General features: G+C 31.3%; 1 protein-coding gene and 1 non-coding gene across 2 annotated transcripts; both read left to right on the forward strand.

The window, feature by feature from the left end:
* The first annotated feature begins 937 nt into the window (after positions 1-937).
* TRNAK-CUU (transfer RNA lysine (anticodon CUU)) lies at positions 938-1,010 on the forward strand. The gene has a single exon. It is a non-coding gene; the product is annotated as a tRNA-Lys (tRNA).
* Positions 1,011-8,382: 7,372 nt separating this feature from the next.
* LOC105117190 (uncharacterized) lies at positions 8,383-11,431 on the forward strand. The gene is made up of 5 exons (XM_011014767.1): positions 8,383-9,057; positions 9,133-9,206; positions 9,975-10,110; positions 10,242-10,526; positions 10,864-11,431. The coding sequence occupies exons 1-5, from the start codon at positions 8,932-8,934 to the stop codon at positions 11,125-11,127; spliced, it is 885 nt and encodes a 294-aa protein (XP_011013069.1). The 5' UTR covers positions 8,383-8,931; the 3' UTR covers positions 11,128-11,431.
* The last annotated feature ends 2,412 nt before the right edge of the window (positions 11,432-13,843 follow it).

The following is a 13,843-nucleotide window of genomic DNA, read 5'->3' on the forward strand; positions in this document are numbered from 1 at the left end:
TTCTCTTTTTGTTTCTCGTCACAGAATTAGCAGAAAATCCAATTGGACTTTCACCACCAACACCAGCAGCTATATGTCTAAATGCCATAGCTACAAGCACAAGCTCTACTAGCTCAAACAGTAATGTATTTACTAGTATATTTGCTTCTTCAACAAAATCATTGGTTGCTCTCCCACAACGAGCATCATCATCGGCGTTCCTAATGTTTTGTGGCCTAGCTCGCTCTGATTGTCCCCCTACCATGCCAACACCTAGAGCAATGGATCCCCCATCACTCTCTCTTTCACCATCTATTTATCTCTCCAACGCCACCTCCTCTCTCTTCCCTCATAGATCAAGATCATGAATAATGGAGCTATTCTTGGTTGTTCACTTTACAAAAGTAAAACTTTTCACTGTCAAAATCACAAGAGAAGAGAAGAAATAGCTGAGAGCTACTTTCAGCAAACCTGTGATAGCAACATAATTTTTCATGGGTTTCACGAACAATAACTTAAGTTTTAACATTAACTTGATTGTGCGGTTTACATTAAAAACAAAAACTACCGTGTAAATAAACGGATTCTCAGTGAAACTTATATTAAAATATTTTACATCAACACATCAAAATAATATAAAATTATATAAAAAAATAAATTTAAATCAAAATGTTTTTTCAAATTTCATGGAGTGCACTGCGTTACTGAACGGTGACATGTGGTTTATTTCCAAGTTGGCTGGAACAGTATTATTGTACATGTATTATTGTACTTGTTTCTCCATGCAGCAGAAATTCATAGGCAAGCAAAGGATGAACATTGTTCGTGAAATGTTATGATTATTAAATTTAAACTAAATTAAAGTTAAGCAAAAACACTAAGACACTGGGTTTTGTCTTTGGACATTATGGCATGTATATACGTATATATATATTGAGTAGCATCGGGTCACCAAGAAGCCCGTCTAGCTCAGTTGGTAGAGCGCAAGGCTCTTAACCTTGTGGTCGTGGGTTCGAGCCCCACGGTGGGCGATAACTATTTGTGTTTTAAGCTTTGGCTTTCCTGGAGGTGGAAGGCATTCCCTCAATGAATGACCATTTTTTTTTTTTCTTCCCTGATTAGGGGTGGGAAACTGTTTATTATGAACGAGACCTGACCATTTTGCTAGTGAAATTAGTTTCATTTTAATGTAAACTACATTTATATTTCATAGAATGAATTCATCATTTGGTCTGTTTTAGCTTTTAAGTATGATTGGTATTGTAGTAGTTTTTATTGTTATAATTTAAAAAAAATTATTTTATAAAAATTATTTTTAATTTATATTGGTTTGATATTTATATATATTGGGTTAAAATTAAGATTGAATAAAAAATATTTTAATGTATTTAGTTAGATTTTTTAAAATTATAAAATAACTAAAATAAATAAATATTAATATTGATATTTTTAATTTAAATATTGTTTTTATATTATAAAACAAACAATACTATATATAAAATATTTTTTATTGTTACAACACGATATATATAATTTTATTATATATGAAATCCACTTTTCTAGATTTTTGAAAAAAAAAAGAAGTTATTTCCTAACTTTAAATTATGTTTATATACTTTAAAAATAAAAATAGTATTATTTTAATATATTTAAAAGTAAGAAATCGCTTTAAAACATAAAACCAAATCCTCCAAAACAAAATACTATTTTTTGCTAGCATATCCCTGTCTCCTTGATTTTTGGGATTGACTGCATTATTTCTCTTGCTTTTTTTTGGTTCGTTTCTTTCTTACTCTGGGTTAATGTCCTTTCTCTTTTTGTTTCTCGTCACAGAATTAGCAGAAAATCCAATTGGACTTTCACCACCAACACCAGCAGCTATATGTCTAAATGCCATAGCTACAAGCACAAGCTCTACTAGCTCAACCAGTAATGTATTTGCTAGTATATTTGCTTCTTCAACAAAATCATTGGTTGCTCTCCCACAACGAGCATCATCATCGGCGTTCCTAATGTTTTGTGGCCTAGCTCGCTCTGATTGTCCCCCTACCATGCCAACACCTAGAGCAATGGATCCCCCATCACTCTCTCTTTCACCATCTATTTATCTCTCCAACGCCACCTCCTCTCTCTTCCCTCATAGATCAAGATCATGAATAATGGAGCTATTCTTGGTTGTTCACTTTACAAAAGTAAAACTTTTCACTGTCAAAATCACAAGAGAAGAGAAGAAATAGCTGAGAGCTACTTTCAGCAAACCTGTGATAGCAACATAATTTTTCATGGGTTTCACGAACAATAACTTAAGTTTTAACATTAACTTGATTGTGCGGTTTACATTAAAAACAAAAACTACCGTGTAAATAAACGGATTCTCAGTGAAACTTATATTAAAATATTTTACATCAACACATCAAAATAATATAAAATTATATAAAAAAATAAATTTAAATCAAAATGTTTTTTCAAATTTCATGGAGTGCACTGCGTTACTGAACGGTGACATGTGGTTTATTTCCAAGTTGGCTGGAACAGTATTATTGTACATGTATTATTGTACTTGTTTCTCCATGCAGCAGAAATTCATAGGCAAGCAAAGGATGAACATTGTTCGTGAAATGTTATGATTATTAAATTTAAACTAAATTAAAGTTAAGCAAAAACACTAAGACACTGGGTTTTGTCTTTGGACATTATGGATGACATTGTTCGTCTTACAATGCTTCTTTTTTTATTCTTAAATTTAATTTCCTTGTTATTTCATCATTTTATTTTACACTTGATATTTTCATCCATTTATGTGTCCTAATTCGCTTTTATTTTCATTCTATTGCATATGTGAGGTCTCTCAAAGTATTTTCTCTGTTAATTAACCATCAATTTTATAAAAAAAAAAGTTTAATTTGCACTCAGGGAAAAAATATAAACCAGAAGTAAGAAGAAAAACATCCATTTCGCTTTTGCTGATCATAGGCATGTAAAACTATACTTTAGTCCTTAAAGCTTTAAATTTCTACATATTTGGTCCCTATTATTTGATATTTTTTGTTTGGGTCCTAAGTTTTAGTTTTTTTACATTTTGGTCCTTATATTGAGGGAGAGGGGGAGAAAGTCACCGGAAAGGGAGGAAAGGGTAACAAAATATTCATTTGTCCATGTCCTAACAAAAAGAAATCAATACTAGTATTAATGACCTTGTCTTAAAGAGTGGTGTTCTATAAAAAACAAAGTTTAGGCGTGTCCGGCCTCATGTTGCATCCCATATGCGTTTAAGCCCCTTTTGGGGGCCAGGTATTTGACCCAATCCAGTTTTCTTTTCTTTTCCTTTTCTATTTTGAATCAAGTTCATTATAAATAAATAAGAATAATATTTAAAATATTATCCAATTTTACCATCATTTTTGAATAAAATCACATTTTTTATAATTATATTAACAGCTATTTTATCAACTGTTATATATAAATCTAATATGCAAATAATATTGTAATTAACTGCAAGCATTAAAGACCATTAAAGAGCGGATAATAAATTATTTTAAAATTATAGGATTAATCTGAATTGTAAGGCTTGTTATGACGTTAATAAACTTGTGAGTTGAGTTTTTATATGCGTTAATTTATATTTGGTTGTGTAGTGACTAGATTATCCCATGGAACAACAGTTTCTGCATTGAATGTCAATTTGCATCTGTCCGGGAGCAATTAGCCGCTAAATGATATAGTAGCTGTTTTCCAGAGTATTTTTATTTAAAAATATATTAAAATAATATTTATTTATTTTTAAAAATTTATTTTTAAGATAAATATATAAGAATAATATGCAAATGCTAAATAAATATTAATTTAAATAAAAGGATGAAAATTTTTCATTTAGGATGTACACAATTGTTGTTTGATTGGCGAGCATCGAACATTTAAGCTTCCGATGATCTTAATTATCATCCTCTTATTTTCCTGCCGACAGACCTTTGGCACATTCGCAGAAGTTCAACCTCTTCTTGCCCATAAAAATGATCGTTAGTTGATGATATTGATTTCTAGTAAAACAAAATTTCAAGAGCCTATTTATTTTTTTGTTTTAAAAAAATATTTTTTATTTTTTAAATTAATTTTTTTTATATCATGATGTTAAAAATAATTTCTAAAAAATTAAAAAATACATTATTTTAATATGCTTTCAAATTTTTTTTAAAAAAATAACCATATCACAGCCACAAATACTATCCCTGCTTTGCAATTCAAAACCATTGATGCCGCCCTTTATTGTGTTTTTCTTTCCCTGTTCTTCACCACATAATTTTCGGCTCGATTGAGTCACTGTAATGATCCCGTCATCATGGTATAATGAGCTGGCTAGTCGTCAATAAAATTGTTCCAATAAATAATTATTACATGGCCATTGATAATTAACAAATAATCAATAGTTCCAAGATTTAAATAAAATAAAAAAAAATTCCTAGTAAAAGATTAAAAGGCGCAATTTCATTTTTGGCAATAGTAGAAAAGACTTTGTCTGGAAAAAATAAACAAGCACAAGTGTAGCAAATATTCAATTTGTTTTAAACTAGGAACACCGATTCAAATTTCTAATATATAATTTTTTTATTTATAAAAATTGATGCTCTATTTTTCTTTCTCATGTGATTTAAAGATGTGAATAAAAACAAAATTATATTGTTTAAACTTAAATTTAACCGATCCAAAACTCCGCACATAAATCATTTTTTTTGAGTTTAGCCTAAAAAAACCCAATATGATGAGCACAACTATATTTTAGATTTTACTCACCTTATATTTTTATGTGTATAAAAATCTTTTAATGGTTTGTTATATTTTTATTAATATTAATATTATAAAGTCTTCTAATATTATACCATTTTATCATTAATATATATGTAAAATTATCATGATAGTATAATACTTTAGTCTTTTTATTAGTAAAGAGACTTGTTAGCTATAAATAAATCATAAAATCTTCAACCAAAAGAGTCTAAAATCTTCATTTTTTATTGAATATTTATTTTTAAAGTATCTTTTTATAATATTATTTTATTTTCTCTAAAAAAAATTATTGATTTAATTATTAGAGAGTTTTCAAATTCATCAAATGAAATCTTTTACAAATACCAAACACTCATTCCTAGCAAGTTGACTACAAAGAATAGATTATATTGTCAGAATAAAGAGAATAAAGAAATTAAATGATTATTTATAATATAATTCTTACCTCCCAGCTACTCAGATAAATATAATTATAAAAAAAAAATTATAATTTTTTATTAGAAAAACTCATCATAACATTTTTAATAAGAAAACAACAAAGAAATTTAAAATGTAAGATAAAAATTGAAAAAAAACCATTCATTAAGATATATTTTCAAATTATAAATATCAAATAAAATAATATTTACCATCAAATTAGATAAAATACATATCAGTAAAAATGGTACAGGATTCGCCTTGTTAAATTACACTCCTGACCTCAGAAGGAAAGTCTTCAAGCTTTCACTAGTAAATTTGCTAGGTTTTATATTTCAAGCAATTTCTCTAGAAAAGTGACAAAACACTTATTAAATAAATATATATTGTCCAACACTTACGCGGGGCAAGGTTTCTAGGTCTCAGGTCCCTTTTTCCGTACAAGTGGTATTATAGTATTAAACTATGATGTGCATAATCTAATCAATTAGGTTCTTGACAGATGCTAAACAGCGATAATCATTATTTGGAAGGCGAGGATAATGTAGAAAAACCTAGGCAAGTGGATGTTATGGCTTCTTTAAGGAATCTCTAATTTTGTTCGTTGGGTATGTTCCAATGAGGCTTACATTAGATGGCATAGCAATGTGTGGGACACAATAATTATCCTGCACACCTATCTTCTTGGGGTCCATTGCTCCTTCGTTTTATAAAATACACTAGTTCATTTTACTACATTTTACCATGGACTAAACTAATATTTTTTAAAATATAAAAACAAATATTAAGAGCATGAGAATTTCTTTTTGCAATGTTATTAAACTCAAGTAAAAAAATAAATCTTGAAATACCTTGACTTGGATCCTTGCATGGATTTCTAATCTAGCTATATGATAGCTAACCCAATATAAAATTAATTTATTTAATAGGTTAAAAGAAAATCTGAATAACTTGGAAAGACATGGATCATTTAAAAAAATTAAAAATAATTTATTAAAAAAATATTAAGAAGATGTCATATTAAATAATCTCAAACACATATGACTTGGTTCGTGAACTTGGATTGGTTTTATAATTTTTTTTAAAAAATAATTTTTTTAAAATTATATGATACAAGCTATGTGCTTGTAATTTTAATGTTTGTTAGAGATCGTGACAATCCTAAATAAAATAAAAAAAAATTATTAATAAAATTTATTTCTTAACCAATTCACTATCAATGCATGATATATATATATATATATATATATATATATATAAGTTTTAAAATTATTATGAACATCAAGTAAAACATCAAATTACCCCAAAGTCGACCATTAAGCCTCTATAGTCAAGCTTTAAAAGTATTTAAAAAAAAAAAACTTAGTTAAGTGTTGTTTTGTATTTATAAGCATTACAATAGCTTAACTTTGCAAAAAAGAATAAAAAGACATTACTATCCTTGATAAATTTAAAAATAGCTAATTCATAATAATTTAAGGATGGTGAGTATGAAAGTCGTTTTAGAGTCAACCTATACTAATTAAGCTGAATAAATCTTCTAAATCTTAGTTAATAATTTAAATTTGTAATCCATAAAATTGAAAACCCGAGTTCAATTAAGAATTTCAACTATCAACTAATTTAATGTTAAATGATGCAATTGAAAATAAAATCTTAAATAAAAAAATAACCAAAGCAAAAAAAAAAAGTATCAAATATGAAAGGAGAAAAAAAACGAAGGTGTGAAATTGAAAAGGAGAAAAATTCAAAAACTATCTTAAATATAAAAAGAAAAAAAAGGATCTAATTTGATAGATAAAAAAATTTGAAGAAAATCCAATTAACAAAAAAAGAAATGAATAAAAATAAAACAAACAAAAATCAAAATGAGGGACAAAATCAAAAGAAAAATAACTTGAAAGGCTGATTTTAAAATTGTGGAGGGCAAGACACATATTTCCAAGTGAAAAGAGAAAAAAAAAGGAAAAAAAAAAGGGATGCTAGCGATGTATTAGAGGTCTAGTAATTACACGCATCGTACAAGGTGGAAGAGGAGGTCGAGATTAATCAAATAATATGACAGAATCAATTTTTTTTCCACTGAATTTAGTCGCACATGTTGTTTAAAAATGGATGATGCGTTGACGTGTTCAATATATACATTAGTAGCTTTTTGTGTTTTTTTCAAAAATATAACTTTATTCTCGATATTCAAATATTATTACAAAAAGCCATTACACAATTATAAATTAGCGCTCACACATCAATGATTTTTTGTGTATTTTTTTTTTGTAAGATACAACTTTATTCTCATGACTCAAATATTATCACAAAAAAACCATCGTACAATTACAAATTAACCCCTCGCTTTTGAAAATTTGAAAATTTGAATCCAAAGATAACATAGTAATTATACTATAGAAAAGAAAAGCTGAAAAAGATATTAAATGATTTTTTTTTGCTTTTAAGAATAATAAAATTATTTTACTGTGTAAAAACATAATAAAAAAACAAAGACACCTCTAAATAGTTCTCAAATAATAAAAAAAATAAAAGGAAAATACCATTTTATCCTTGAAAAAAATTGTAATCTAAGAGTTTTTTACGGATAAAATTATCATTTCACTGTTTCAATTCATAATTAACAAATATATACATACACAATGGTTTTCACTCCATATTTTAGCCTTTTTCTTTAATTTCCTTTTCAACAATGAACGCCTTAAACGGATTTTATTTTCCAAATTGTTTAGTGATAGTAAAGGTGATGTAAGGTGATTGGCGGGCCGCCTTTTCCACCTCACGTGAAAGCTGATGCTTTGGCACACGACCCTCGAAATGATGTGGTGTCAAGTGTTGAATGGGCATCTCAAGGTCACCCATTTTGGTTGCTCACATGGGTGGTGGAGTAGCGGAAACGATTCATTTCTTGAATAGAAAGAGGAAGCAATATTATTCTACCAAAAATAAAAAATTCAATTAACAGTTGGGTGGCATTTCCTTTATTCATCTCGAAAAGAGGAATACACACACACACACACACACACACACACATATATATATATCTAACCTCAAAGAGAAATATTATGTTTTTATAATTATATATATCTGGAACAAAAAAGTTTAAGATAATTTTACGAGTCAACGAAAATATATCATCCACATAAAAGTCTAATAACAATTCTAACGTAAATAATGGCATGTGAACGCCGTTTGGACAATGGAAAATAATCTCAGTCACCGGCTCAAAACCGTCATCTGGCCGCAACGGAAAAGCTCATTCTAAGCAGCGAAAGAAAAATCCCAGGGCGGTACGAAATTCAAATTTAGCACCGGAGAAAGAATTAAATAGTAATAATAATAAAAAAAACCCAACAACAGCTGTGCATCCCAAGCCTCATTTTTAACTCTAATTTTTTTTTTCATCTCTTTGCTTTTAAAACAGAGGAAGAAAGAAAGAGTAGCTACTACACTACTCTCTGCCCGCTCTCTCTCTCTCTCTCTCTCTTACAATCCCCTTCTCTCAGAAAGCGAATCCAACCATAAAAACAGAAAATTCTAGAGTAGAGATCAGGTCCCCAGCATCAAGGACATCGTAGTCATTTCCCTCAGATCCATCCATTTTCTCTCCCTGAAAGACACACAGGAAAACGAAGGGGAGACACTCTCCTCTTATACACTTTCATACTGTCTGAAAAGGCAAGCGAACTGCTGTTCTTTCTAGTTCAACCATTCTTATTGACCTTCTTGGTTTTTTTTTTTTTTTAAATAATGGAGAGGAGCACTCCGGTTAGGAAACCACACACTTCCACTGCAGATCTGCTCACGTGGTCGGAGACTCCGCCACCTGATTCTGCCTCCGTTGGCTCCGCTGCTCGCCCTACTCGGTCCCACCAGGTCGCTCCCTTTTTTCTTTCTTCTTTAAATTCTTAACTTGTTAGTTGATTAATTTTTTTGGTGATTGATTTATAGCCTTCAGATGGGATCAGTAAGGTGGTGTTTGGAGGCCAAGTTACCGAGGAGGAGTTTGAGAGCTTAAATAAACGGTGAGATCTGCCTGCCTTCTGTTTGTTTTTTCAGTCCCGTTACTTTTAATGGATCTTAATAATTCGTCTTTATTTCCATTATAAACTTTCTAAATTTGGCTTTGATAAGAAATGGGGAAAGAAAAGATTTTTTTTGTCTGAAATTTGAAGAGTTGTCATCATTATTATTTTTTCGCACAATGGGGGTCTTATATATAATTCTAGTTACTTTCTGTTCAATTTGAACCATGTTGTGCGATATATATAATTCTAGTTACTGTCTGTTGAATTTGAACTAGTTTGTGCGTGATTAATCCATTTTGTTGTCCTTAGATCTGTTGAAACATACATTTCCATCTGATTTCACAGAGCTTAAAAAATATGTTTACTCATAAGGTCGGTGTAAAAAATTTTGTTTTACACATCTTACTTCTAATATTTGTTCTTTTTGACTTATAATCCTCTCTAATTTTATGTTACTCTTTGCCAATATTCTCATTGAAGCAGTATAATAATCTCTACCGAGTTTTTTTAAAGTCATTGATATTGCTTTTAACAATTCTAGTTTTTTAGGTTTATTTCAAAATATTGAAACAACCATTTTCAATATTGTTTTCTCCGTAGAAAATTAAGTGATGGAGTCTTTGATGGCCGTGGGTTTGTCAAAATCTCTGTTTTCTGATACTAAAAAAACTGCAGTGATGTACAGTCATTCTGTACCTTGTTGTTGTTCATTGTTTTGAGGTTTCCATGTGAGGTCTTCGAATTGGTTGACTTTGAAATTTTCAGGAAACCTTGTTCTGGGTATAAAATGAAGGAGATGACTGGCAGTGGCATTTTTGCAGCCAATGGAGAAGATGATACCGCCGAATCTGGCAGTGCCAACCCCATTCCTAACAGCAAAACAGGACTGCGAATGTACCAGGTACCTATTACAATGTTCTTGGTTAATTTTCTTCTAGCTTACGCACCACTCTTTGCCCACATTAAAGTAATTTTGCTAAATGATATGATGACTGACTTGTGTTTCTGTATTTTGATTTCGGGAATTGCCAGCAAGCAATTGCTGGAATCAGTCACATTTCATTTGCAGAGGATGATAGTGTTTCTCCCAAAAAGCCTACTACTCTGCCTGAGGTGGCAAAACAACGGGAGTTAAGTGGAACCTTAGAATGTGAATCCGATGCCAAGTTGAAGAAGCAGATCTCCGATGCCAAGTCCAAAGAGCTCAGTGGACATGACATCTTTGCACCCCCTCCTGAAATCTTACCACGACCGACAACTGTGCGTGCTTTGGCTTTGCAAGAAAGCATCCAATTGGGTGAACCTTCTCCGCATAATGTAAGTGCTTTTATCAATCTTTATAATTTGAGTTTGTGTGGATGCACAAGCAAAGTGTTCTGGTTTCTTCCAATCCCTTTTCCTCTCTTGCTTTGCAAGGGAATTTAATCGACCAAATGAATTGGTTGGGGGACATGGTAATGGTTGTCATACATGCAGGCCAAAGATTTACTGTTTTAAATTTTTAGGTTATATTCGCCTAAGCTTAGGATGACTGTTTAAATAAATGGACTTTGTTTACTAGAGGAAGTATATAATTTCCTTGCAGCAGGACTGACCTGCTGTGTAGGTTTGAATTAAAGCCTAACTGGTTATGTGTTTTACTGGAATTTTTTAGCCTGTTGGAGGTCAGCAGCCTAGCGAGGAATCAGCAGTGAAGACAGCAAAGAAAATTTATAATCAGAAATTCAATGAACTTTCTGGAAATGACATATTCAAAGGTGAGGCTCCTCCATCATCTGCAGAGAAACCTCTAAGTGTGGCAAAATTGCGAGAGATGAGCGGCAATGATATATTTGCTGATGGGAAGGTAGAGTCTCGAGACTTCCTAGGTGGCGTACGCAAGCCCCCTGGCGGCGAGAGCAGCATTGCCCTGGTTTAATTTATTAGGTCTAACCCCGTTATTTTATCACGCAGTGTCTGGTTGTGTTTATTGCTAGTGGGAATGTGTTCCAATATTATTTTGACCTTGCATTGTGGGTTTTGGGAATTATATTTTAGGTCTTAACGCGCCAAACAGTGTTGTGGACTGTCTGCTAATTGGTTTGTGTGTCCATACTCGTGTTTTTTCAGTGCTTGTTTTAGTGAAGTACTTGGGCTGTTGACCAGATTTCATTTTGTACCTAGGATTATATTTTCCATTGCCATTGTTTGGGATTCATTCTGATGGACTATTTTCTTGTCCCCACTGAGCGCTTTTATAGCTCAGCAGAAGATTGTTCGGCGTCTGTTGAACCTTAAAATTTGTAGCAGTTGGTGTTCGTCCTTTTTTATCATTTTCCCGACCTTTAAGAGGAGTCCAGAGGACAAGAAATCCATGAAGGGATTGTCTGCAATAACTGTAATAGTAGTTTTGTAGTGCTCAGATTATCGTGTTTGCGCTCTGCACTTCAGTCCACTGTTTCAAGGCTGTTGAGTTGACTTGTGAATCGGATCTAAATTTGACCGCGTTTTAACAAAAATAAGTGGGGAACTGGCTTGGAATAACCTAGTAAAAAACACGGGTTTATTTGCGACCTGTTTGTTCTAGACAAAAACTAGTTAAAACATGTTTATTTTTGTTTTAAAAAAATAATGTGATTTTAATTTTTTTATAAAATAAAAAAAATTAAGTTGGCCTTAATCAATATAATTCATGACTTGGGGTTTACTTTGCTGGTTTTAAAAACTATGCTTCAGTCCAGTGCTTCTCTCTGATGGTTTATTCATTCAAGGCATTTTTATTGTTAATCCAAATCTGCGTCCATCTATTGTAGTCTTCGTTCATCAAATAAATATTACAACCTACAAGTATGGTGATAAATGAGCTAGTCATCAGATTGCTGATGAATCTCAACGTTGAGTGTAAATGACAAGAGGTCTCTGAAATGGTTACTTCAAGACTGCTCATGTTAACCATAACAAGGACACATTCCACCGCTGCCATGGCGGAGACCGCCCTATTCGAAAGGGAGGGAGCTCTTGGTAACCATTACTTCAACCTTATCGGTATGAACAATTGTATGCTATTTGACATGTTTGCACCTTCGATATAGAAACCAGTACTAAATCAAATTCGGGAAAATTTCTGTTATTACACGGCCACCACCGACATTGTAGCATGTCGCATAAAATGGCAGAGCTAATTAATTAATGCATCTCTTCACCAACTATCCCCTATGTTGTGTGTAATTTCTTGCCTAATCCTACGTCTCCCCCACTTCTTTGTCTTATCGAGTCAGGAGAGCGGAGTTCACTATCAGGAGCAGGCATGGTTATCATACCAGTCTCGGGGTTTTACAGTCGCATTGTATTATAGGTCTATCGTTAACTCAAATTAAAATAATATAATATTAATTTTTAAAATAAAATAATATTGTTTTGGATAATTTTTTATTTAAAATTATTGGAATTGTCTTCACAAAATCAACCTAGTTATCCTGTTAACTTTCAAACCGGTTTAAAATAAAACTTAACCTGAAATAAGTTTTGGAATGACAGGTAAACTTGCTATGTCATGCATGTTTAATAAGCATAAGAGGAGGAATAAACAAGCTTGAAAATTATATATATAAAAAATACCTAAAAGGAGAGGGTGCTACCCCCGCAATGTCTCCTTTATACAATGGGAGGAAGGTATTTGTTTTCGGGATTGGCATGTGTAGCTGTTATCGAAAGAAACTTAAGAATAATTATTATTGGGTTACAGATAATTAAATCATTTTTATAGTTATTAAACTCATTCGAGGCTTCAATTAAATTTGGTTGTCTTGATCAAATATAAGGTTAATTAATTCCAAGGATTTTTTTTTAAAATTTATATCCAAACAATGTTGTTTTATTTTAAAAAATAAAATAAAATAATTTCAAATTTTATCAAAGTTAAGTCAAGTTAATTGACATATTTGTGATCAAATTAAAAATGCAAAACTCACTCATTTTTATGATTAAATATTTATTAAAATTTATTCTTTAACATAAACTTTTTAATATAAAATATTAATATAATTAAAAAAATTAAAAATAAATGATAAATAAATCTTAAAAAATTCTAAATAAAAATATTTTAGAAAACCCCACAACCTTGTAAAAACTCTATCTACATGGGAATAAAAACTTTTCTAGTGGGAATATAAAAAGTTCAAATCGGGCCCAGAAAGCATTCAAGCTTCTAAAAGAGTGAGGTAGTCGACAATGTTGAGGAAAATGATGTATATCTACGTGTAGGAAGGAGAGTTGTTCATTCAGAGCTACGAATGAGTTTTGCTAGGACTCTTAGATCTTGAACGTCACTCACAATTTGCTCCTGCTATTCTGTCGAGAAGTGCACAACTTGGGCTCTTTGGGACTGGATGGCCTCCATGATTCTGAAAGCGCAAGTGGATAGTTATCTGATTTCAATAGTTGATGATGTAGATAGAACATGCGTTGTTTTTTCGTCCTCTTGCTCCCTGGTTTTCAAGACAGCTTGTAATATACGTCGACACATGGTACGAACCTGGGGATTCTTGTTCCCAAAGCTTTGTAACTTGGGGAGGGCTGGATTATCTTCCTGTTATCTCTCATCCTTGTTTGCTAGGATAGATACGTTGATGCCTTCCATCTGTTTTAGTCTCTTT

Source organism: Populus euphratica, unplaced genomic scaffold (assembly GCF_000495115.2).
Source record: "Populus euphratica unplaced genomic scaffold, PopEup_1.0 scaffold1221.1, whole genome shotgun sequence".
Lineage (NCBI taxonomy): Eukaryota > Viridiplantae > Streptophyta > Magnoliopsida > Malpighiales > Salicaceae > Populus > Populus euphratica.

Excerpts from the sequence above, each read along its gene's own strand:
- LOC105117190 (XM_011014767.1), top strand. The coding sequence starts at position 8,932 with ATGGAGAGGAGCACTCCGGTTAGGAAACCACACACTTCCACTGCAGAT. Across the intron at positions 9,058-9,132 it reads GCCCTACTCGGTCCCACCAG|CCTTCAGATGGGATCAGTAA; the intron begins GTCGCTCCCTTT and ends ATTGATTTATAG. Across the intron at positions 10,527-10,863 it reads GTGAACCTTCTCCGCATAAT|CCTGTTGGAGGTCAGCAGCC; the intron begins GTAAGTGCTTTT and ends GGAATTTTTTAG.